At 47.4% G+C, this 26,632-nt stretch overlaps 1 protein-coding gene across 2 annotated transcripts in view; it reads right to left on the bottom strand.

The window, feature by feature from the left end:
- Positions 1–26,426, bottom strand: part of PARP2 (poly(ADP-ribose) polymerase 2) — a 388,402-nt gene extending 361,976 nt beyond the window's left edge. The window contains exon 1 of one of the 2 annotated variants that reach the window (XR_015297579.1): positions 26,035–26,281. Coding sequence is in view for 1 of the 2 variants with exons in the window: in XM_086931868.1 (XP_086787994.1) it covers positions 26,035–26,104 (70 nt within the window). In the remaining variant the exon portion in view is untranslated. Of the gene's footprint in view, positions 1–26,034 lie in introns of both variants that reach the window. The other variant, XM_086931868.1, reaches the window with a different exon arrangement.
- Positions 26,427–26,632: the final 206 nt, after the last annotated feature.

Genomic DNA, 26,632 nt, shown 5'->3' with positions numbered 1-26,632 from the left:
TTGCCTCCTACTTCCACAACAAGATCGCGGACATACACAACAGCTTCAGCACTCAACCGACGAGCACCACGACCGAACCACCGCCCCCCACCACCACCCTCCGCGCCTGGACTCCGATCAGCACCGAAGACACCGTCCGCACGATGAACTCCATCCACTCCGGATCTCCGACCGACCCCTGCCCTCACCACGTCTTCAACAAGGCCGACGCTATCATCGCACCCCACCTGCGGGACATCATCAACACCTCCTTCGACACCGCTACCTTCCCGGAGAGCTGGAAGCACGCCGAACTCAGCGCTCTACTCAAGAAGCCATCGGCTGACCCCACCGACCTCAAGAACTACCGCCCCATCTCGCTGCTCCCGTTCCCTGCAAAAGTCATCGAGAAGACCGTCAACAAGCAGCTGGCCGCCTTCCTCGAGACGAACGGATCCCTCGACCCCTCGCAGTCTGGCGTCCGGGCCAACCACAGCACCGAGACCGTCCTGATCGCAGTCACCGATGACATCCGAGCGCTGCTCGACAACGGAGAAACAGCAGCCCTCATCCTTCTCGACCTCTCCGCGGCCTTCAACACTGTTTGCCATCGTACCCTAGTACAACGCCTCAGCAACGTCGGAGTCCAGGAGAAGGCACTGGAGTGGATCATCTCCTTCCTCGCCGGAAGAACACAGAGAGTCCGCCTCCCCCCGTTCAGATCTGAAGCCACCGAAGTAATCTGCGGCGTCCCTCAAGGATCCTCGCTCAGTCCAACCCTCTTCAACATCTACATGATCCCCCTCGCAGACATCGCACGCCAGCACAACCTCAACATCATCTCCTACGCCAACGACACCCAGCTGATCCTCTCCCTTACCAACGACCCCGCCACCGCCAGAGCCAACCTTCACGAAGGGATGAAAGAGGTAGCCGAATGGATGAAGAACAGCCGCCTGAAACTGAACTCGGACAAGACGGAAGTCCTCATCCTGGGATCCTCACCCTCCGCCTGGGACGACTCCTGGTGGCCCCCCGCCCTAGGCAGCGCACCCAAACCAACAGACCACGCACGCAACCTGGGCTTCATCCTGGACTCCTCCCTCTCCATGACCAGACAATTCAACGCTGTTTCCTCGTCGTGCCTTCAATTTCCTGCGCATGCTACGTAAGATCTTCCGGAGGATCCCCACCGAGACCAGGAAGACGGTCACCCAGGCCCTCGTCACCAGCCGTCTGGACTACGGCAACACCCTCTACGCCGGAACCACCGCCAAACTCCAGAAGAGACTCCAGCGGATCCAGAACGCCTCAGCACGACTCATCCTGGACATCCCCCGTCGCAGCCACATCTCCGGACACCTGAGAGATCTGCACTGGCTCCCGGTCAGCAAGAGAATCACCTACCGTCTCCTCACCCACGCACACAAAGCCCTACACAGCCAAGGCCCAGGATACCTCAACAGCCGCCTCAACTTCTACGCTCCCAAACGCCAGCTTCGTTCGACCAGCCACGCCCTCGCCGACGTCCCCCGCATCCGCAGAGCCACCACAGGGGGACGGTCCTTCTCCTACCTCGCCGCCAAGACATGGAACTCCCTCCCCACCCACCTCCGCCGGACCCAGGACCCCCTCGCCTTCAGGAAGCAACTCAAGACCTGGTTGTTCGAGCAGTAGCGTATCCCTCAAAGGCCCCCCCCCCCCCCCCAGCGCCTTGAGACCCTCTGGGTAAGTAGTGCGCTATATAAATACGATGATTGATTGATTGATTGACTGTGAGGAGTCTGTCTCGGCCTCTACCTTCAAAGGAGAGCCACAAGATTGCTGCTCACTGCTCCTGAGGGATCTGCTGTACCTTGCAGGCTCTCTCAAGTGCAGCCATCCATTTGTGGATATCATCCCCAGCTTTGTAGGGGGCACAATCTTACTCAGGTTTCTGTTATCAAAAGACCTGTCTTTATCCTTGTGGATAATGCTGCCACCAGTTGTTCAGCCTCTCTAATTTTGGCCTCATGTTCCCTTCTCTGAGGGCTAGTCATCTCCCTTCTGGAGTGACCATGAGATCCTCTAGAAGCCTGGGAGGTATTGGAGTCACCTGAGTGATTCCTCCTCCTCCTACGCTCCTGGTTAAGTCCACTTGGGTGTCTGGGCAAGTTCAGCTTTGCTTCAGTCCCAAATACACTTAAGTTAGCCTGGTTAAGCCTCCTGACTAGCACCTGGCTATTTCTGCCATCATCAGAATCACTGCTCCCCCTTCTGTCTCCTCTTCTTCTTCCTCCTCCTCATCTACCTGAGGAGCTCCAGTGACTTGGTCACCCTCATCTACCTGGACTATGGGGACAGGGGCATCAGTGTTGTCATCTTCAGAAGGAGAGCCTCCTTCAGCATTCCCTGTGGGGTCTGCTTTAGAGGTCTTTAGAGTCTCAGACTGGTCTAAGATCTCACTAAGGTGGTCTGTAGTAGGGGATGGCCCTGTCTTCAGACCTCTTAAGGCACAAAGCTGCCTTAGTTCCTTAAAGGAAAAGATAGCAAATCTGGATGGTGCCCTTGGAGGGTCACTCTCAACAGAGACATTCCCAGTGGAACCCTCTGCTCCAGACATTGCTCTAGTGTGGGTGGATATGTTGCAATCTACCTACACTGGTGTTTACCTACTAAACCTATCTAGTAGTTGTAGTCAGGGTGTGCTACTCCCTATCCTCTTCAACAACTAAGTTCAGTAGAACTTAAGTATACTAGTCTTGTTTTATATGTACCTAGCAGGTCCTGTATGATCTTTCAAATGATAATCTCAAAGATTGTAATGGTAAAACAGCAGCAAGCTCAGATCCCAATCCGCTGCTCACCAATGTGAGAAGTTGGCCTGGTATATGATGCTCACTAGTTCTAGTGATCACCCTGTACCATGCCAAGCAACCCCTATGATGATCGGTTGTAAGTCAACCTTATAGACCAGTTATCCTAGTGGTAATGTGGACAAAGCAGTCTTAGGCTAAACTCTGAAAGGCATGTGAAGCCAGCTGTATTACCATACACAACCCCCTTGAATACCACATGAAAGGACACCACACAGATATATATTGAAAATATATATATATTAACTACAAATATCCCCTGAACTCTTTATGAGCACAGAAGCACAAGCGTTAAACAAAACACAGTTTAAAATACACAAAAGTTGCACAATATGGATGAGCCCTAGGGGCCACCTAAACCATATACTAAGAAAGTGGTATAAGAGATACCAATCGAAAAGGAAACAGGCCTAGGGCCTTGGGAATCGCTGGAGCTGATCGGGACTAGCAGTGACTAAGTCGGGAAAGGCCCGCGGGACTCAGGTGCAGTGTTTAAAGTGCACGCACTCACCAATGTTAAGTCTATGGTGCGTAAAAGTTACAAAGTTAGTTAGTTAGGAACCTTCCGAGTGACCTAGAAAGCTGAAACTTAAGACACAGGCCCTAGAGGTGTGTACCAGTGTGGGAACACCGGCGTTGCTGAGTTACCTCACCCACAGGACGCGGGTGCATAGGGTCGAAGTAGTGTCGGGTTTCGTCACGCTGGTCGATGGTGCTTGGAGCTGAAGATGCTGCAGGCGGCTCGATGTGAAGAGTTCCGGTGGATCCAAGGGTGGATCTGAAGATGTGAAGACCTGAAAGCAGAGGGGACAATGTTCAAAGTCACTAGCCAGTGACTACCGTGGAACCAGATTGGAACCAGGAGATGTCGGGTGCAAACAGGCGTTGAGGTGTAGCTTCTCTCTGCAGCCACGTGGACACGAGGGGTCGAGGACGTCCAGGAGTCGATCACGAGCTGTCCCACGCAGGCTTCTCGCTGTTGGCGGTGTCGGCCACTTGATTGGAGCAAACAGGCCTTGGCTAATGCAAGCCACGCAGGAATCGAAAAAGGCTTATCACTCGGACCAGCAAGGTCAGAGCGGGTGCTCCCTTTTACAGGAGCGAGGGCAAGTCTGGAGCAACCAGACCCGCAGTGTTGTTCGTCGGTTTCGTCGCCAAGATGGCCGCTGACCACGTGGCTAGTGGCCGGGATGGCGCGTCGAGTGGCACGATGCAAAAGGGCCCCACGCAGATCGTGGAGATGCTGGGGGGCTGATGTTCGGTGCAAGGGCTGCTCGGTGGTGGGGGTTCTCAGTCCCCAAAGCACAACGTCGAGGATGCCATATTTAAGTAGGGTTCAATAGGTCGCACACCACTCCACCAACCAGCGGGTAACCCCAGGAGCATCACGGTAAATGCAGTTTCTTTAAGCGAGTGCGCTTTTCAAAAGTTCCGAAGTGTAAATGCAAAGTTGCAGGCCAACTCTGGACACCGGTGTTTCAGGATTATTGTCCTTCATCGGCAGAGTGTAGGTAGATTTTCAGGGGTTTGCTGTGCAGGCTGCCAAAGTGTCATCAGGTTCGGTACCTCTCAGGGCGCGTGGGTGCGTAACCTGAGCTCGTCAGCTCGATGCTTTGGGGCAACACGCTGATAGGACAAGCAGTGTGCGACCAATTGGACTTTTACTTATATTCAAGCTCCTAGGAGCTGGTGGGGCGGACGAGCCGGGTTACGCACCTGCGTGCCACGAGTGGTACCGGACCTGAGGATATTTTTTGGCAGCCTATGCAGCACCCCTAAATACATGCCTATTCCCTGCTGACGAGAGGTAACAACCTCGAAACACGTGTCCAGGGATGGCCAACGCGACTTTGATTTTTTGCTCAAGACCCTGGCTGAGGCGCACCCGCTGATGCTCACTACATGGACCACGATGCTTTGGGGCAACACGCTGATAGGACAAGCAGTGTGCGACCAATTGGACTTTTACTTATATTCAAGCTCCTAGGAGCTGGTGGGGCTGACGAGCCGGGTTACGCACCTGCGTGCCACGAGTGGTACCGGACCTGAGGATATTTTTTGGCAGCCTATGCAGCACCCCTAAATACATGCCTATTCCCTGCTGACGAGAGGTAACAACCTCGAAACACGTGTCCAGGGATGGCCAACGCGACTTTGATTTTTTGCTCAAGACCCTGGCTGAGGCGCACCCGCTGATGCTCACTACATGGACCACGATGCTTTGGGGCAACACGCTGATAGGACAAGCAGTGTGCGACCAATTGGACTTTTACTTATATTCAAGCTCCTAGGAGCTGGTGGGGCTGACGAGCCGGGTTACGCACCTGCGTGCCACGAGTGGTACCGGACCTGAGGATATTTTTTGGCAGCCTATGCAGAACCCCTAAATACATGCCTATTCCCTGCTGATGAGAGGTAGCAACCTCGAAACACGTGTCCAGAGTTGGCCAACGCGACTTTGATTTTTTGCTCAAGACCCTGGCTGAGGCGCACCCGCTGATGCGCACTACATGGACCACGATGCTTTGGGGCAACACGCTGATAGGACAAGCAGTGTGCGACCAATTGGACTTTCACAACGTCGAGGATGCCTCTGATGCTGCGCAGTCAGCTTTTCGGGTGTCTTCCAAGAGGTCTGGTCCCATGTCTCTCGGTGCCTCCACGGGTCCCTTCTTTGCAGGGACTGTGGATCGGGCGGTGAGAAGTCTGGGAGTCTGGGTCTTGTCAGGCTCTGGGCTCGGGCTCCGGCGGGAGGCGGGAGGCAGCAGCAAAGCAGACGTCGAGTTGCTGGTTAGTGCCTGTGTACACAGGGTGGCCACTCCTAGGCCACAAGGGAGATTCTCTTCAGTCTTCTGTGCAGCAGAATGTCGAAGTCCAGTCGTCTTCTTCGTTTAAAGTTGATTCAGGATGATCTAAGGTGCTATGGCACTGCTCCCACTCTTATTCCCAATCTGAGGGGTGGATCACCTGCTAGGTCCCTCCTCTGGGTGGGACCAGGAAGGGGGGCGGTTACACCCCCTTTCCTTTGTCCAGCTCCTCACCAGGCCTGGGTCTGGAAAGTCCCAGGACCGGTTTGGACTGGCTTATGCACGGGGACACCTTGTGTGCCCCGGCATGTCTCAATCTATTCAGCCCTGTCCTACCCAATACACAAAATCCTGTCTGGGGTGGTGCTCGCACCTCCCAAGGCAGGAAACCCTTTGTCCAAGCCTCCCTCGCTGGAAGGACTCCCAGCAGCAGGAGGTCAGACTTGTGTCTGTGGTGGCAGCATCCATTTTGTGATGCTGAGGCTCTGGTTAACTTTAACCGGGGTTAAGGCTACACACATGTCGTGTCCCTCTAGAAGGGTGGAATGCTATCCCCGTCAACAGAACTGTCGAGGGGATAGTATTCCAAATCGTATGACACCTTACTCAACATGTTTTGATAAAGCCAAACCAAAGTTAGCATATAACCGCGAGGATTATAATGCACTTAAGAGTATATGGTATGGCAATATCCCGGAACAGCTAAGGGAGTGGTTCCAGACAGCTGCAGACAGGCTCAGCTCATGCTAGAGCACCATCTCGCATATTTCCAAGCACTCTGCCTCCAGGATTGATGGGTGATCAGATTAAATCAGTTTGCAGTAACATCGTTGAAATTAATTATAAAGCGAGTCAATTGGCAACTCGCCCTGCAAATATAATGAAAACCCATAGGCAAGGGAATAGTGAAAACCCCAAACTCTTAAGGTAATCCATCTCCCTAAATTGTATGGACTTCAAGGTGGAACATAGACCTGGGACTGACCATTCGAATCCACATGGCCTTTCCAGGTTATTCCACTTAGACATTGAAGAATCTCTTGGGATAGGTTAGTCTCATCCCTTTGTCTGGCAGGGGGTATGTGGGAAAGTGCCCTTTTTACATGGTCACCCCCCACTTTTTGCCTGCCATTTGATGTGATTTCAAGAGGAAGTGCACTTGGTTCCTGCTAACCAGGTCCCCAGTGCCGGATCTCTTTCCCAAAACTGTGCAATTGTGTACCCAAATTGGCAATACCTTTAGTACCTTTTGTAAAACCCTAGTAAATGGTAACCCTGTTACCTAGGGCCCGACTGCACAAGCGCATAAGCCCCTGTGCTAGTCATTTCCATTACTGCCAGTTCAAGTGTTCAGGGAAGCAATTGTAAAAGCATGTGCTGCACACTGGTGGAAACGAGTTACCCAGCTACGTGGTGGCTTCACTGAAAATAGGAATGTTTGATATCCAACATCTCATATTAATAAACCCACACTGCTGCCAGTCTCAGATTTAGTAATACATACACACAAAGGGGACCTTAGCGGTGCCCTCTGAAAACCTACCAGCCGCTGGTGCTGTTTGACTGGTTTTCTTCACCCTGCTACCAGAGATTAGTGTCTGACCTCCAAGGGTAAGGGCAGGCCTCGAAAAATCCCAAAATTTTTACTAGACCTGCATGTCTAGTGACATGAATAATCTACTTGACCTAATTATAATGCTTTCGACCCCTAAACTGGTTTCAAATTGTGTGATCCTGTGCAAGTATTTTAATTCACTGAAACACTATTTTCTTGTTTATCACATATGAGAGCACCTTCAAATATACGAAGTCAGCATTTCTGGTGTACAGAAAACTTGTTTAGTTTAATAGACTAAACTTTTGCTTCACATATAATACAAATCTAGCCACATATAGGATACACACGCTGACTTGCCTCAGTTCATTAACCGCATTGTAATTAATGCAGGGACAGGAATGTTTCTGAACTCATGTTTAACAAGCATTTGCAATGCAATAGGTCTCGCATTAGGAAAGTTTGAGCTATTGGTATTGTAAATGACACATTTTTTATTTATGTGTTGGTTTGGAAAATAGTGAATTGAATAGCTTTGTCATTTACAATGCCAATAGTTTTAACTTTCGCAAATGTGACACCTATAGCATTTGTAATGCAATATGTGTTGTATTTACTTGACTTAGATGTATTGATATTACAAATAAAAATGGCTTTTATTTTTTTAATAATTAATACTTAAAAGTTATTGTAATTTATAATGGCAATAGCTTTTGTAAATAACTTTTGGGAAGATTATGTTCATTGTATTTTATTGTGATGAAAATCCAAGAACAGAAGTGAACTATTAACATATTTGTGTGACATTTGTAATGAAGCTTGAAACATTGAGAGAACATATTTGAACCAGTTGTTGAATGGTTGCAAAGATTGATGCTGTGTTGGCGCGGAGTGATGTTGTGGTGGCGACAAGTGATGTTGTGGCGTTCAGTGATGCTGTGGTAGCGCATAGTGATGTTGTGGTACCCCTGAGTGATGCTCTGGTGGTGCTGAATGATGCTGTGGTGATGCGATAGATAGACAGAGTGAGTGCGATAGATAGATAGATAGAGTGAGGGCCATAGATAGATAGAGGGAGGGCGATAGATAGATAGATAGAGTGGCACTGAGTGGTATTTGGAGTGTATGTTGCATTGAGTGCTGTGTAATTATGTGGCACTGAGTGGTATTTGGAGTGTATGTTGCATTGAGAGCAGTGTAATTATGTGGCGTGTAATTATGAGGCACTGAGCAGTATTTGGAATGTATTTTGCATTGATTGCAGTGTAATTATGTGGCACTGAGTGGTATTTGGAGTGTATGTGGCATTGAGTGCAGTGTTATTATTTGGCGTGTAATTATGTGGCACTGAGTGGTATTTGGAGTGTATGTTGCATTGAGTGCTGTGTAATTATGTGGTTCTGAGTGTTATTTGGAGTGTATGTTGCATTGAGTGCAGTGTAATTATGTGGCGTGTAATTATGTGGCACTGCGTGGTATTTGGAGTGTATGTTGCGTTGAGCGCAGTGTAATTATGAAGCATATAATTATGTGGCACTGAGTGGTATTGTGTGGAGTGTCTGTTGCATTGAGTGTAGTGTAATTATGTGGCGTGTAATTATGTGGCACTGAGTGGTATTTGGAATGTACGTTGCATTGAGTGCAGAGTAATTATGTGGAGTTTAATTATGTGGCACTGAGCGGTATTTGGAGTGTATGTTGCATTCAGTGCAGTGTAATTATGTGGCGTGTAATTATGTGGCACTGAGTGGTATTTGGAGTGTATGTTGCATTGAGCGCAGTGTAATTATGTAGCATATAATTATGTGGCACTGAGTGGTATTGTGTGGAATGTATGTTGTATTCAGTAGAGTGTAATTATGTGTTGTGTAATTATGTGGCACTGAGTGGTATTTGGAGTGTATGTTGCATTGTGTGCAGTGTAATTATGTTGCATATAACTATGTGGCACTGAGAGGTATTTGGAGTGTATGTTGCATTGAGTGCTGTGTAATTATGTAGCATATAATTATGTGGCGCTGAGTAGTATTGTGTGGAGTGTGTGTGTTGCATTCAGTAGAGTGTAATTATGTGGCGTGTAATTATGTGGCACTGAGTGGTATTTGGAGTGTATTTTGCGTTGAGCGCAGTGTAATTATGTAGCATATAATTATGTGGCACTGAGTGGTATTGTGTGGAGTGTGTGTTGCATTTAGTAGAGTGTATTTATGTGGCGTGTAATTATGTGGTACTGAGTGGTATTTGGAGTGTATGTTGCATTGAGTGCAGTGTAATTATGTGGGGCGTAACTATGTGGCACTGAGTGTTATTTGGAGTGTATATTGCATTGAGTGCAGTGTAATTATGTGGCGTGTAATTATGTGGCACTGAGTGGTATTTGGAGTGTATGTTGCGTTGAGCACAGTGTAATTATGAAGCATATAATTATGTGGCACTGAGTGATATTGTGTGGAGTGTCTGTTGCATTGAGTGCAGTGTAATTATGTGGTGTGTAATTATGTGGCACTGAGTGGTATTTGGAGTGTATGTTGCATTGAGTGCAGTGTAAATATGTGGCGTGTAATTATGTGGCACTGAGTGGTATTTGAAATATACGTTGCATTGAGTGCAGAGTAATTATGTGGAGTTTAATTATGTGGCACTGAGTGGTATTTGGAGTGCATGTTGCTTTGAGTGCAGTGTAATTATGTGGTGTGTAATTATGTGGCACTGAGTGGTATTTGGACTGTTTGTTGCGTTGAGTGCAGTGTAATTATGTAGCATATAATTATGTGGCACTGAGTGGTATTGTGTGGAGTGTATGTTGTATTCAGTAGAGTGTAATTATGTGGTGTGTAATTATGTGGCACTGAGTGGTATTTGGAGTGTATGTTGCATTGTGTGCAGTGTAATTATGTGACACTGAGAGGTATTTGGAATGTATGTTGCATTGTGTGCAGTGTAATTATGTAGCATATAATTATGTGGCACTGAGTGGTATTGTGTGGAGTGTGTGTTGCATTCAGTAGAGTGTAATTATGTGGTGTTTAATTATGTGGCACTGAGTGGAATTTGGAGTGTATGTTGCATTGAGTGCAGTGTAATTATGTAGCATATAATTATGTGGCACTTGGTGGTATTGTGTGTTGCATTCAGAAGAGTGTAATTATGTGGCTTGTAATTATGTGGTACTGAGTGGTATTTGGAGTGTATGTTGCATTGTGCAGTGTAATTATGTGGTGTGTAACTATGTGGCACTGAGTGTTATTTGGAGTGTATGTTGCATTGAGTGCAGTGTAATTATGTGGCATATAATTATGTGGCACTGAGTGGTATTGTGTGGGGAGTGTATGTTGTATTCAGTAGAGTGTAATTGTGTGGCGTGTAAATATGTGGCACTGAGTGGTATTGTTTGGAGTGTATGTTGCATGAGTGCAGTGTAATTATGCAGCATATAATTATGTAGCACTGAGTGGTATTGTGTGGAGTGTCTGTTGCATTCAGTAGAGTGTAATTATGTGGTGTGTAATTATGGGGCACTGAGTGGTATTGTGTGGAGTGTGTGTTGCATTTAGTAGAGTGTATTTATGTGGCGTGTAATTATGTGGTACTGAGTGGTATTTGGAGTGTATGTTGCATTGTTTGCAGTGTAATTATGATGCATATAACTATGTGGCACTGAGAGGTATTTGGAGTGTATGTTGCATTGAGTGCTGTGTAAATATGTGGCGTGTAATTAGGTGGTACTGAGTGGTATTTTGAAAGTATGTTGCATTGAGTGCAGTGTAATTATGTGGAGTGAAATTATGTGGCACTGAGTGGTATTTGAAGTGTATGTTGCATTGAGTGCAGTGCAATTATGTGGCGTGCAATTATGTGGCACTGAGTGGTATTTAGAGTGTATGTTCCATTGCAGAGTGTGTGAGGGTGCTGAGTGTGAGGGAATGGTGGCATGCTGCGCTTTAGATGAATATGTTTAAAAGTAAAGTGTGCCATACTGCGATTGCTACAATAGTTAATTGTGGATGCGTCAACAATTGATGTGTGCACTGATGGCTGGTGGTGTGTGTGCCTGTAGAAATGGTGCACTGATGGCTGGTGGTGTGTGTGCCTGGTGAATGCGTGCACTGACGGCTGGTGGTGTGTGTGGGCCTGGCCGGCTGGTGGTGTGTGTGCCTGGTGGAAGCGTGCACTGATGGCTGGTGGTGTGTGTGCCTGGTGAAAGCGTGCACTGACAGCTGGTGGTGTGTGCCTGGTGAAAGCATGCACTGATGGCTGGCGGTGTGTGTGTGCCTGGTGAAAGCGTGCACTGACGGCTGGTGGTGTGTGCCTGGTGTAAGCGTGCCCTGACGACTGATGGTGTCTGTGCCCGGTGAAAGTGTGCCATGACGGCCGGTGGTGTGTATGCCTGGTGAAAATGTGCAATGATGGCTGGTGGTGTGTGTGTGCCTTTTGAAAGCATGCACTGATGGCTGGTGCTGTGTGTGTGCCTGGCCGTCTGGTGCTGTGTGTGCCTGGTGGAAGCATGCACTGATGGCTGGTGGTGTGTGCCTGGTGAAAGCGCGCACTGACGGCTGGTGGTGTGTGTGCCTGCTTAAAGCGTGCACTGACATCTGGTGGTGTGTGCCTGGAGGAATTGTGCACTGACGGCTGGTGGTGTTTGTGCCCGGTGAAAGCGTGCACGGACGGCTGGTGGGTTTTGTGCCCGGTGAAAGCGTGCACTGATGACTGGTGGTGTGTGTGTGCCTGGTGAAAGCGTGCACTGACGGCCGGTGGTGTGTATGCCTGGGGAAAGCGTGCACTGATGGCTGGCGGTGTGTGTGTGTGCCTGGTGAAAGCGTGCACTGACGGCTGGTGGTGTGTGCCTGGTGAAAGCGTGCACTGATGACTGATGGTGTCTGTGCCTGGTGAGAGTGTGCACTGACGGCCGGTGGTGTGTATGCCTGGTGAAAGCGTGCACTGATGGCTGGTGGTGTGTATGCCTGGTGAAAGCTTGCACTGATGGCTGGTGGTGTGTATGCCTGGTGAAAGCTTGCACTGATGGCTGGTGGTGTGTGTGTGTGCCTGGTGAAAGTGCGCACTGATGGCCGGTGGTGTGTATGCCTGGTGAAAGCGTGCACTGATGGCTGGTGGTGTGTGTGTGTGCCTGGTGAAAGCGTGCACTGACGGCCGGTGTTGTGTATGCCTGGTGAAAGCTTGCACTGATGGCTGGTGGTGTGTGTGTGTGTGTGTGCCTGGTGAAAGTGCGCACTGACGGCCGGTGGTGTGTATGCCTGGTGAAAGCGTGCACTGATGGCTGGCGGTGTGTATGTGTGCCTTGTGAAAGCGTGCACTGACGGCTGGTTTTGTGTGCCTGGTGGAAGCGCGCACTGATGACTGATGGTGTCTGTGCCCGGTGAAAGTGTGCATTGATGGCCGATGGTGTGTATGCCTGGTGAAAGCGTGCACTGGTGGCGTGTGTGTGCCTGTTGAAAGCATGCAATGATGGCTGGTGGTGTGTGTGTGCCTGGCCGGCTGGTGGTGTGTGTGCCTGGTGGAAGCGTGCACTGATGGCTGGTAGTGTGTGTCTCTGGTGAAAGCGTGCACTGCCGTTTGGTGGTGTGTGCCTGGTGGAAGCGTGCACTGACGGCTGGTGGTGTTTGTGCCTGGTGAAAACGTGCACCGATGACTGATGGTGTCTGTGCCTGGTGAGAGTATGCACTGACGGCCGGTGGTGTGTATGCCTGGTGAAAGCGTGCACTGATGGCTGGTGGTGTGTGTGTGCCTGGTGAAAACGTGCACTGAAGGCCGGTGGTGTTTATGCCTGGTGAAAGCGTGCACTGATGGCTGGTGGTATGTGTGTGTGCCTGGTGACACCATGCACTGACGGCTGGTGGTGTGTATGCCTGGCGAATGCGTGCACTGATGGCTGATGGTGTCTGTGCCTGGTGAGAGTGTGCACTGACGGCCGGTGGTGTGTATGCCTGGTGAAAGCGTGCACTGATGGCTGGTGGTGTGTGTGTGTGTGCCTGGTGAAAGCGTGCACTGACGGCCGGTGGTGTGTATGCCTGGTGAAAGCGTGCACTGATGGCTGGTGGTGTGTGTATGTGCCTGGTGAAAGTGTACACTGACGGCTGGTGGTGTGTGCCTGGTGGAAGGAAGCATGCACTGACGAATGATGGTGTCTGTGCCCAGTGAAAGTGTGCACTGACGGCCGGTGGTGTGTATGCCTGGTGAAAGAGTGCACTGATGGCTGGTGGTGTGTGTGTGCCTGTTGAAAGCATGCAATATTTGCTGGTGGTGTGTGTGTGCCTGGCCGGCTGGTGGTGTGTGTGCCTGGTGGAAGCGTGCACTGATGGCTGGTAGTTTGTGTCTCTGGTGAAAGCGTCCACTGACAGCTGGTGGTGTGTGCCTGGTGAAAGCGTGCACTGACGGCTGGTGTTGTGTGTGCCTGGTGAAAGCGTACACTGCCGTTTGGTGGTGTGTGTGCCTGGTGGAAGCGTGTACTGACACCTGTGGTGTTTGTGCCCAGTGAAAGTGTGCACTGATGTGATGACTGATTGTGTCTGTGCCTGGTGAGAGTGTGCACTGACGGCCGGTGGTGTGTGTGAGTGCCTGGTGAAAGCGTGCACTGACGACCGGTGGTGTGTATGCCTGGTGAAAGCATGCACTGATGGCTGGTGGTGTGTGTGTGTGCCTGGTGAAACCGTGCACTGACGGCGGTGGTGTGTATGCCTGGTGAATGCGGGCACTGATGGCTGATTGTGTCTGTGCCTGGTGAGAGTGTGCACTGAGGGCCGGTGGTGTGTATGCCTGGTGAAAGCGTGCACTGATGGCTGGTGGTGTGTGTGTATGCCTGGTGAAAGCGTGCACTGACGGCCGGTGGTGTGTATGCCTGGTGAATGCGTGCACTGATGGCTGGGGGTGTGTGTGTGTGTGTGTGTGCCTGGTGAAAGCGTGCACTGATGGCTGGTGGTGTGTGTGTATGCCTGGTGAAAGGTAGAAGGAAGCGCTATGGACTGTGTGTGAAATCCAGAAAGAGTTCAGAATGCAAAGGCAGAGGGGAGCTCGGGTTACAAGCTGCCTTTGAAGAAGATCAGGCAGCACTGGGCAACCATGCCAGCATTCCAAGGAGCAGATGGTCGTTCACGTTAGAAGTGTGATGCCCTGAGGACATATGGCACTGTGAGGAGCCTGGGAGACACACGTAGACGCTAAGTGCCTGAGGAGATAAGGAGCGGGAGGAATTCCTTTGAAGTGTGATGCCGAGGCTCGGGAGAAAAGCGTGTGCACGGGCACATGCACTGTGCGTAATCCGACTCCCTAAGACCTTGGTTTTAAGAGCTGGTTTCAACACAATAGTTTCGAGTAATAAATTACTCGACCTAAAAACTGTCACTTTTAATAAATGCATAACTAAAGCATTAAGTAGCAACACACTGTCATTTGCAATCAGCAGATTTTACATTGAAACGCCCAGAAAATTTCCCACTGACATGTGGTTTTATAACTATATAGAGCACAATGTCTGGAAATAGAGTTCCTGCAAATATTTGTCATTTGCACATCACAAAGTAAAGTGTTGTGATTTGTTTTGTTCCTATGTAAACTTTATTTGCATCACACTTCTGAATTACAAAAAAGTATTTTCATAATTCCTGATATATTTTGAAAAAAATGTTCTATTCATTTACAAGCTGTTTAAATGCCCTGTCAGAAAGAAAATTTACTTTTTACAGCGTTTTTGTTGTTTCACAATTATTATCAGACAACTTACTTGACAGAAAGCACTAACTATAATAAGAGAAAGAAAAGTAAAGCACATTTTCCATGAACAGATAAGAAACAATTAGTAAAAAGACAAACTGACATTTGACCTCTGTTCTTGAACAGACAGCAAATGAGTCCAGACAAAAAAGATTTAAGGGCTTTCTGAATGAACAAAATACTTGTTCTGACTCCCTTTGTCCAGAGCCATTTGGCACCTTGACAGGCGGTATAAATTATCTAGTCAGATAGGCATGCCCACCCCCAGGCTAGTACCACCACTAAGGGGGCCTAGCCTGAAGTGGAAACTACTTTTGAAAGTTAGCCATATTGGAGATGGAAAAAGCAGGAATTCTGGGACAGGGTTTTGACTACCTCCCCAAGGAAGTGGTCATATGGGGGCATAGTAACCCCTATATGACCCCCTGGTTCTCCTAAATTCGGTATTTAGGGGAACCCGGGCACCAGAGAATCAGATCCTGATGACCTACGAAGGACACTGAATAGCTGCAAAAACAAAGACTGAGGAAGAGTCCTGCAAGCTGATGAACCTCCAAAACCTGGGAGGACTGCCTTCTTCAGTTAACACTAAAGCACTCCCATGGAGCAGCGGAGCTGATTCCCCACTACTGCAGGCACCGAAAGAAGAACTTAAATCACTACGGTACCGCCATAACCCGACGCCGCTAACTACACCCCAGCCCAAGTCAAAGGGGGCGAACGGTTGTCAGGGTGGTACGCAAGCCCTCAAGAGACAGACTCTACTTTTGTTTTGCCCCTCGTGAAATCTCTGACCCACCTCTAGCATCTGGCTACAGCCCCCTGTTAGACTTGGCATCTTTTGGCATGTTTCCCCTGAGTTTTTGCTTTCCGACCTCCTGGTTTTGACTCTGTTTGTGCTGGCTTAGTGTTTCTGCACACTTTTCTCACTACTGATCAGTGGTCAAGTGCAAGTGCTCCTGGGGTAAAAATGTGTTATGGACTGGTGTTTACATGATTGGCCTAGTTGATTTATGTATCAGTCCCTAGTAAAGTGCACTGAGTATGCCAGGGCCAGTAAATCTGTAAATCAAATGCTGTTAGTGGGCTGCAGCACTGAATTACTGCCAATTCGTTTTTCACTATTGCAAGGCTACCTGTTCCCCACAGGACGGAATGGGGAGTTTATTTATAACAAACATCTCATAAACCTAACTGGCCCTGGGAACTAGGTAGGAAAATAAAGTTTAGTATGCCTGAACTCGGAATCTAAAGATGCATCTTTTAGGGAAGGTGATTTTTACATTCTGGGTTTGAAAACACCACTTTTAGAAAGTAGGTGTTTTCTTGATCAGCCATCCAGCAGGCCCCTGCTGGGTTTTTGGATTGACTGTCTGGGTTTTGGATGACAAGGGCTCTGGAGCAGCAGTGGCTCTGGATAGTCTAGGTGGGTCAGGAAAGGGCAGAATAGACCAGGGCTTTATTTAGAATAGGGGGAGGAGATTTACGTTCACCTGAATGGGCCTGGTCTGCCTCTGACAATGCCATCTCCACCTCCTGCCAGGAAGCCACATCAGAGAGGGCAGAACTGGTTCTGGCTGGGCAAAGACACTCTCTGCCTGAGAGGACAAAGGATTTTGTGGTATAAATATTGGGGCCCAAACCCCTGAAGTTTAGAACTCTTTTGGACCAAGAAGACTGCCAAGAAGAAGAGCTGGAGAAGCTGTGAGGAAAAAGTACCACTTTGCTGTGTGCTTTGCTGTGTTGGCCTGCAGTGGCTGCTTCTGTCTTGGGCAGTGAAAGGACTGAACTGAACTTTCTCCAATCTACTTGTGTGAGTTTCTCCAAGGGCTTGAGGTAGAGCTTGCCCCTGTTCAAGAACTCTCAGGAACAGCAAAAATGTCCAGCTCTTCTGCCCTCAGCACTGGGAACTGTGCATTTTGTGCTGACACAGAAGAAAAAGCAAACCGACGCAGTCTACGACGCCGCTGCAGACTCGGTGTCCTGATGGCACCGCAGAGGGCACAGCCGAAACGCGACCATGGTCTCACCGGCGCCTGCTGATGCCGCCATCAAGTCGCTGCTCTTACCACGACTTGTGGGTACCGCATACGCATCGCCTCACGACGCTGCCTTGGTATCCCCGACGACGCTTCATGCCGAAATCGACGCCGCTGCTTGCACTGTGGTTCGAGGGTACCGCTTGTAAAGTTACACGACGCACCGCCCTCAACCTGCATCGCAGCCTTGGTCTACCGACGCCATCGACTCCAGTTCATCAGTCAACGACAGCGATTCAGCAACGAAGACGACGACGCTGCTTGCACGGTGACCTGCCAGCACCGCCACAAGCACTGCATCACTTAGCACGCGACCTTGGTCTCACCGACGATGCCATCGGACACCGCAATCAAGCGGCTGCTCGCACCGCGACCTGAGGGCACTGCACACCACACCGCTGCACTTTGCCCCGCAGCACCCGATGCCAGCGCTCCTGACTTCAATCACGAGGAGTTCGATCTGCAACACCTGTGACTTCAAGGGCCCAACAACTCCTGTACCGACCTCCGGAACAGACGCCTACGGACACCGTGCTTTCGGAAGCTCAACGAGAGGCCGTCGACACCCTGCATTTCTAAAGGAACAGTTTTGCCGGTACCGTAGCTGGCCCGCGACGCCGCGGTCAGCCAGAACTGCTTGGATTAGTTTGTTCACGACACTGTGATAGCACCAGAGGGAGCTTTTGAATTCAAGGAACTGTCTTTCAAGGTTATTGTGATAACTGAAGATTTCCTAGTACTGCATTATAGATTTTATCATTTTTGGTATTGTCTTAAGTATATAAAAAATATTGGATATTTTTCTTAACTGGTGTGGTGTCCTTTTGTAGTGCTTACACTGTATTACTGTTGGTTATGTGCAAATGCTTTCCACACTGACTCTAAGATAAGCCTGACTGCTCGTGCCAAGCTACCAATACATGAGGAAAAAGTGACAAGTGTGCATAATATAGCAGCATACAGGATACAAGAAGGTATAATACTGCAAAAAGTGGCAGTCACTCAAAACTCGAAAACACATTTGGAAGGCACTTCAAATAGGTATCGAATACAGAATTAGCTATAGAGAGAGAACTTCCTTCAGAAGGCGTGAATTAGTTCTGGAAGTGTCTTTGTGAAGATGAAGGCATAAGTCTGGCCGACAGGATTTAAAGGTGTGGCCTGTATGCCCCTAACTTTGTGTAAACCAAATTAGCGACGACAACACTGACATCAATAAATCTACCAGGACTTTAAAACACATTTTCAAAAAGTTACTTTTAAAACCACTTAAAAGTTAACTTATTTCTTCATACTGCCTGGTTAATACATCCTGAAGGCCGTTGGGACTTTTTGCGGGCTTTAGGAACTAATAAATACACTCTAATTGCACTATGTAGCGCCCCGGGCCGTTTCCTATTGGTTTAAACGCTGCACAGAGAAGGGCGAATAGATAGGGACGGAGCGGCTAGTGGGATTGGCGCCTCTTCTTACCCCGCAGCCCTGCCTGGCCCCCCCTCACTTGTGAGCGCCACTGCCCTAGCTGTAGGTTCAGTTAAGTGACTGATTAACTCTCCCCCCCTCCCCGCCCCCACAAGGATAAACACGGCTTCCCTGTTCAGTGCTCCCCTAACCTGTTTATTTCGTCTCTCACCTCTTGAGTCCAGGGAGGAGTGCTGCAGGGGTAAGAGCAGGAGTGGCTGGTGACATTTTACAGTGGTGAGGCACAAACTGATTTGCGAGTGCGGGCCCCAGGCCACTCAGGCCGGCGGCGACCCCCCCCCACATACACAACACTCAAAGAAATGTATTCACACACGCATACACACAAACACATCCATTCACAACACTCTCCACCAAACATTCATGCATACACGCACGTTCGCACCAAACACTTTAAAATAAAAGAAAAACACACTCTTACCTTGCTGCCGGTCCCGGTCCGCGCCACCTCTGGGCTCTGCTCCCCACACGTCACAGGCTCACAGCGCCCCTGGCCAATCCTGGCGCCAGGGGCACAGGTACCTTCTCGCCCGCAGCACGCCCATTAGAGCTCCTAATGGGCATGCGCAACGTCGCAAAAACACAAGTGCGCATGCGTGGGCACGGGTAAAAATTCACCCTCCGTCCCCAATCAAGCGCACTTGTGTTGCCGCCTGTACAATCATGTCAATCAATCAACATGACGCCAGACCGCAGGGCGGTCTGACGTCATGTTGATTAATTGACATGATTGTCACAGTCTTAACTCAAAAACGCCGAGGGAGCTGCGGGCGGCTTCGGGCAGGGGGGGCTACGCCCCCACGCCCTAATGGACGAACCACGCCTGGGTAAGAGAGGATGGGTCGCACCCCTCATTCTCGTCCTTGGGTACATGATTATCACCCGTGGCGTTTTACATTCACACCCTGCAGCCCCTTGGCCAAGGGCACCCAGCCAACACCCCTCCCCCCCAATAGAAGCTTCTTTTGCGAGTTGTTCCCACAGCCGCGCTCTGATGTCTCACGGAGATTAATAAACAAACCTTTAAAACATACATTTGCAATGTAATAGGTCTTGCAGTTACACGAGTTAAAGCTATTGGCATTGTAAATGACAATGCCTTTTATTTAGGTTTTTAAAACCAAAACAAATATAAAAGGCATTGTTATTTGCAATGTCAATAGCTCAAACTCGCGTAAATGCGAGACCTATTGCATTGCAAATGCTTTTTTAAAATATGTTCAAGTAAGGGACTATTTCCTACACCAACAGAAACCTCTAGCTATACCATACACTTCAGAAATATTGTCGTGTATACATGGGGAGCTGGTTAAGATTAGTACATTTTATCAGAAACTCAACTCATCAGCCCATGACAACAGTATACAGATATCTCCTAAATTAAGTCGGGTTCTTTTATCAGATATAACAGTAAAAGACATAGAGGAGGCCTTGGATACTTTAAATCGATCAGTGGCCTCTGTCGGTTTGAAATTGCAGCAGCACAAGACAATCTTTATGCTGTATTATATGCCAGAGCTTATTTCTAAGTGTGTAACATCTTGGGTCTCTGTTAAGTTGTCTTGTAAGCTTTTTGCAGCAGACTTAATGCATATGTTTGTTGATTGCCCTATGGTAAAGCTATTCTGGAATGAGTTTTCTTCTTTGCTTAAAGGGCAACTGGGCCTTGAGTTCCAGCTTACAGATAAGGAAATCCTCCTCAGGTTTAAACAGGAGGCTACTTGCTATTAGAGGTCATTGTCCTCTATTATTCTTGTATGTGCCCGTCTATGTATTGCCAGTGTGGATAGACCGTGCTATTCCAAATGTTAATGAGTTTTAGGTGCAGTTAAGACAGGTATTTGAATCTGAACTGGCCATTGTTAAAACTAGAGGCCCTCGTTCCTGCTTAAAGTTTAGAAGGATCAGGGCTAGCTTGCGATGAAAATAGCCCTGTTCCAGTTCTTCTACATCATGATGTTCAATAATTTTATGGTCCCTTTGTTTTTTTTCTTCTTCCCTAATCTTTCTGATCTTTCCCTTTGTTGTCGGATCTACCTAACCACGCTCCAATTTTTTGGGTTTACATGTTACGTATTGTATTACTGGCTATAAAATGTAAAAATATATATATATATATATATATATATATATATATATATATATATATATATATATATATATATATATATATATATATATACATACATATATACATATATGTAAAAATAGGCATCAGGCATCTTGCAACACATATGTAAAAATATGATTAACACATCTTCGAATTTTAAGAAAAAGTGGATTTCGTTCACATGTAAAAACATTTATCACTGGCTTATATACATTTTACAAAAATAATAGTTCTCAAACATGAATTCACAAACATTTAGGAATTCTCCAACGTGACAACCATGGCACCAGTGAACTAAGAGGCAAGACAGTTGTTGTGCTGGGGGATTGGCTTAAGTTCTTACTATACATCTAACAACTTTATGGTTAATCAAATCAAACACAGGTGGTGTTGCACAGCACACACTCTGAACTTGTGTATTTCAAGATGCTCGCATACTTGATAAAGAAGAATAAGGCGGAAAAGTGAAATAAAACAATTGCATAGGATCACACAATTTGATCAAGTGGGACTGGTTCTAGGCTTTCTCTAGGGGTTCACATTGTGCGTTCAGCCACAAGATGAGTTTCTCTTTCATGTTTTATATTGACAGTTCATGCTTTGTATTTAATTATTGGCGCATGAGGTTAGAGAGTGAGTGGCAAACAGAAGCCACATCAAGGCTCAGTTCATTTTGGGTTCGATGATTCAAGAGAACCTCAAGCTGAGCCAGAGCCTGGCAACAGATCCAAGCGCTCAGCAGTTTGCCTACCTACATCACATAATGGCAAATAAGGAGACAAATGGCGTAGGAAGGATATGATGTGACCCTCTAAATACTGCATGGGGCTTTCTTTGTTCGCATCATCTACAAGCTGCGCTTCCCATACGCCAATACAACCCCCCTCCTACCACCACCACACTCACACACAACCCGACTCATATCTTACTGGCATCAATGTGGCCCTCGGTCACGACACAGACCATACGGACCCGTGGGAACATGTTAGTGAATAGCCATGCGCTATTCTAAATATATAAGGGGCATATTAGCAAGAACCTCGTTAAAATTATCGCCGTTTTAGTGGTAGGAAACTGCCGGTAAAACTGTGATAATTGGCTTGCTAATATGCGTTATAGTTAACGCATATTAGCATGCCCATTATCGCCATTTTAGCAGCAGTTTCGTGCCGCTAAAACAGCGATAATTTTAACGAGGTTCTTGGTAATATGCACCTGAGATCCTAGTACTTATGGACTTTTTAAACTTAACCCCTTCGCTGCAGGGTGTTTTCTCCCCGCTGTGCGGGGGAGGGGGGCCGCGCGCGGCACAGCTGTGCTTGTGACGAGCTCGGCTCGTCATGAGGCACAGTGCAGCTGCACTCATGACGAGCAGAGCTCGTCACAACCACACCCGTTTTTCGAATGTTGAGCACAGCGGGGTAATTATCCCCACGTGCAACGTTCCAACGGCCGTGACGAGCTCAGCTCGTCATGAGTGCAGCTGCACTGTGCCTCATGACGAGCTGAGCATAGAAGAAGTTAAAGAGGTGCGCTACAAAGTGTACCTTTACTTGCCACTTCACGCTACTGAAACATTATTCTTACCTCCTTTATGTATCTATATACCATCAATGTACTTATGGATCTATAGATTTATCACTTTCTTCTAATTTAGCAATTCAAATGCATTACCCTATTTCTCAGCCTATACTTCGCTCAATATATCTTCTAGCCCAACCTCCTGACTCATCTCAAACTTCTTTCTACTACTCTTTTCAATGCACTACCCTATCTCTCATCCTATACATTTATCAATATATCCCCTACATCCACTCTCTCATTTATCCCAAACCACATACCACTACTATGATCGCCAAAATAACCCTTCCTAGACTCCCTCCTACTCTACCCCTTCTTGCATCATCTGACACCTCTTTTTACTATACCGATCCCCTAAAACAAACCTTTCTCAACTCTTCACTCTGACTCCTCCCCTCCAAAACTCCTTTTTACTCATCCAAAACCCTCCTCCTATTGGTAAGACCTAAAAACAAGCACTGGCGTTGCCAATAGGTCTCACAGTAGGAAAGTTGGAGCTATTACAATTGCAAATAACAATGCCTTTTTTTTTTGTTTTCATTTTAAAAACATAAAGGGCTTTGTCATTTACAAAACCAATAGCTCCAACTTTCCTACTGCGAGACCTATTGGCAACGTGGAGATGCGTGGAGATGAATGAAACGCCACCACGTATACTGTTTGTTGCACGCAGTACTCCATGTTGATTTCTGCTAGGCAGCGTACTGTAAAAGCGCACATCAATACAAATATTTGTTCAATAATCGTGATGCTGCGTGGAGATAAATGAAACGCCACCACATATACGGTTTGTTACACGTAGTACTCCATGTTGATTTCTGCTAGGCAGCCTATTATGGGTGGGGGATGGCCTTCAACTCTGAAGAATCCCTTGTGCCCGCTTTGAAGTGGAGTGGGGGGTTTTATGGCCTTCCCTCCATCTGCCGAGACGTGAGCAGCATATGGCGGCCCGTCGGAAACAGATGCTTGGATTACTAACCTGGATTGTTGCTAACCTTCACTGTGGCCAGAGCTGGCTTTGGTCTAATCATTTTGTCAGAGTGGTATCGGCTCAGTCCCCGGCAACAGAACTGCGATCTTATTACGCATTTCATGTGCATTCTGCAGCGCCACGCGTGTTTGCAGTTCAAAGCACGTATGCAATCTTTTTTATACATTTACATTTTTAAATAATTACACAGTAAATGTAAAAATACAGTTATAAGACAGTATTCGTCAACATACACACCCCTAATAAAGTCTGATAGTAATAAGATATCGGTTTTCTTGTAAAAAGAGACATGGTATGGGTAAAATAGGAAATTAGAGAAACGTTAATAGTTCATACATATAAAACTGATTAAAAATGAAGTGCAAATAGCACATATACATTTCACTGGGGATATAATGCTATAAAGCATGGCACTGTAATTCTTAACTTGCACAATCAAATCTAAAATTGAGTTGTCCATCATCCATGTTACGCTAGATTCGATATTTTGAAAGCGTGTGCACACGTGGCTTTTTTGCTGCAGAGTACACTCTGAAGCACGAAAAACCCTGTACATGGCTACACGCTCTATGTACTCCTTGTAGCACTTAGGACCGCGCACAGCGTCGCTTCTTATAGGCTATCCCACTCAGCGCCTCATTTGTCTAGACTTAATTTTTTTTTTTTAAGTGCCACAATTTCATCTTTTTTAATTTTCAAAGCTCTTCCTGTCATGTGCCATGGTCTACATTTAGTGTCTTGTTAACACTGCAATGCTGCCCTGGGTCTAATCATTTCGGATCAGTGGAAATAATAAAATGCTTGGTCTTCCAGCGCACATCAATACAAATATATGTTCAATAATCGTGATGCTGCGTGGAGATGAATGAAACGCCACCACATATACTGTTTGTTGCACGCAGTACTCCATGTTGATTTCTGCTAGGCAGCCTACTTTAAAAGCGCCCATCAATACAAATATATGTTCAATAATCGTGATGCTGCGTGGAGATGAATGAAAAGCCACCACATATACTGTTTGTTGCTGGCTACAGGTGGGAGGGGTCAGGAGCACAGGCCGCGTGGCTGACCTACATTCAGACAGCTTCAGTGAAGCCACAGAGGGGGGAGCAGGGGAGGACTGCCAGAGACCAGGGAAGAGAAAAAGCAGCCAGGACGGAGAAGAGATGAAAGGCGGAGCGTGGCTGGGGTGCAAACAGAAGTATAGGAGACGGAGGGGGCAGCAAGGCAAGAAAGACACAAAGGACGGGTGGGAAGAAGTGGAAAAGGCAACGCCAAGGGATGACAGGAATAGAAAGAGATAGGAAATGATGATTTTTTTCCCCAATCACGTGCAGTCCCTTTATTGGAAGTTTCCAACCCCCAAATCAGCCCGCCAGGTGTTTGTAAATGTGTCAATTCTTAGAGGAGCGCCCAAATTAAAGGTAACCTCGCGAGAAAGAGACAGACCACCTCAAATCTGATCAAGAATCAGAGGTACCAGAACTCGGTGAATATGAAGAGAAAAAAAGTAGAAGTTCTTCAAGCAAAGTACACACGTTCATAGAAATTCAAAGCAAGAAGTGAACCAATGTATTTGTTTTCTATGTGTACGTAGAAAGCTAGATGGGCGAGTTAGGTGGAGAGCGAAAGCTAGAGAAGAAGCTGCCAAATGTGGGCTGGGAAACTGAAAGTACGGCCGGCCAGCGGCCGGCCATGAATAATTAGGGGAGGAGAAGCCGCACAGCACACGCTGGGAGAAGCCCTTTGATGTGCTGTGCGGCTGTGAAAAAATGCAATTAGGAGGGAGGGAGGGAGGCTGATGCGCGTGCTTGTTTGGTCACGTGATTCACGTGAACTTAAAGAAAACCGCACGAACGAAACCCTTGGTTTCACGAGCGTTTTGAGGACATGAATTCTGGCTCCGCTCAATGCGCTTGTGCGCATTGATAGGTCGCAAGACCTAAAAAATGTTTAAAAATCCTTCACTCTTTTATCCCTCCACTATCCTTTTCAATCAAGATTAACAGACTAACATGTTCACTTCTCTAATTCCATATTCAACTATACTAATTAACCACTAATCCGTTATTGGGTTCCAGAGTAGCGTGCTACTCGCCAATAAAGAGTCTCAACACCCCATCAGGGTTACAAGTGCTATATAAATGCAAACCTTTTTCATTTTCTACCCCTCCCCAACCCTTCTCAATCCAAATAACTAACATATCCACCACTAAAATTACTCTCATGTTTCACCATACTAATTCAACCCTAATCCTAATGGGTTCCAGAGTAGCGTGCTACTTGCGCTTCAAAAAACCATCAGGGGTAGCAAGCGCTATATAAATACAAACCCTCTTTCCCTCTTCAATCGTGCCACCTCCCTTCTCTAACCAAATAACTGAATAACATATCCACTACTCAAATTACTTCATATTTTACTATACTCATTTTCAACACTAATCCTTTATGGGTTCCAGAGTGGGGTAACAAAGTGCTATATGAATGCAAACCTTCCATCCCCTTTTATCCCTCTGCTATCCTTCTCACTCCAAATAATCTGACTAAATATCCACCACTGAAATGACTTCATATTTCACCATATTAATTCACACTAATTCTTTATGGGCTTCCTGATTAGCGTGCGTCAACAAGCGCTATATAAATACAAACCTTTTTCCTCCTCTATCCTTCTGCTATCATTCCACATCCAAATAACTGACTAACCTATCCAACACTTAAAATGTACTTGCCTGTTTCACTATACAAATTCAACACTAATCCTCTAACTAAGGGTCTCGCAGTAGCGTGCTACTCGCCAAAAAGCACTTCGACACCTCGTCAGGGGTAGCGAGCGCAATATAAATGCAATTACAATACAATACAATACAATCTCATAACTATCTAACAAACTCAGTGGTCAAAACTCACTCCTGGTTTCCTTGGATCCGTCATCCGCGGGAGTTGGAAGGCTCTTCCCTCCTCGACCTTTAGGCGGCATATTTTTTACAATGGGCTGAAGGTGTTGGCGTAAATATAACAGAGGGGGGAAAAGAGGCAACTTTTCTATGTAACGAGTGAATATTAGGACATTGGAAGAGTGATGTTTATTATGCGAAAATGAAGCGAGACTTTGTGATGATATGTACGAGTGACAGACCCTTCCTTGGGCGCGCCACAGGTCACGGGGTTTACCGGTAGCTAGGACTCATTTGCGGAGGACGTCCCTGCTAGGTACAGCCTATGGTCAGGCAGATACAGCGCTTGTTCAATGCAAAGCTCGGATCCAAAACAGTGCACGCTCACGCAGAGTAAAGATGGCCGAAATAGCTTCCGGTTCGCCAGTGGTATAATTTGACAAGGAACATGCAAGACCTCGTACTCGTGCTTAAGAGCATTCGGATAAGAATAGCAATCGTGGCGGCCATATTAAGACGGCGATGAGTATATAAACCTGAAAGCTTCGTTGTTTTAGAATGAAGTTCAATAAACAGAAGGGAACTGGATTGTATTTTAAAGTATTTATTTA

Source organism: Lissotriton vulgaris, chromosome 7 (genome assembly GCF_964263255.1).
Source record: "Lissotriton vulgaris chromosome 7, aLisVul1.2, whole genome shotgun sequence".
In the NCBI taxonomy this organism is placed as follows: domain Eukaryota; kingdom Metazoa; phylum Chordata; class Amphibia; order Caudata; family Salamandridae; genus Lissotriton; species Lissotriton vulgaris.
The sequence above is the reverse complement of the archived record's forward strand: the minus strand, read 5'-3'. Positions and strand labels throughout refer to the sequence as shown.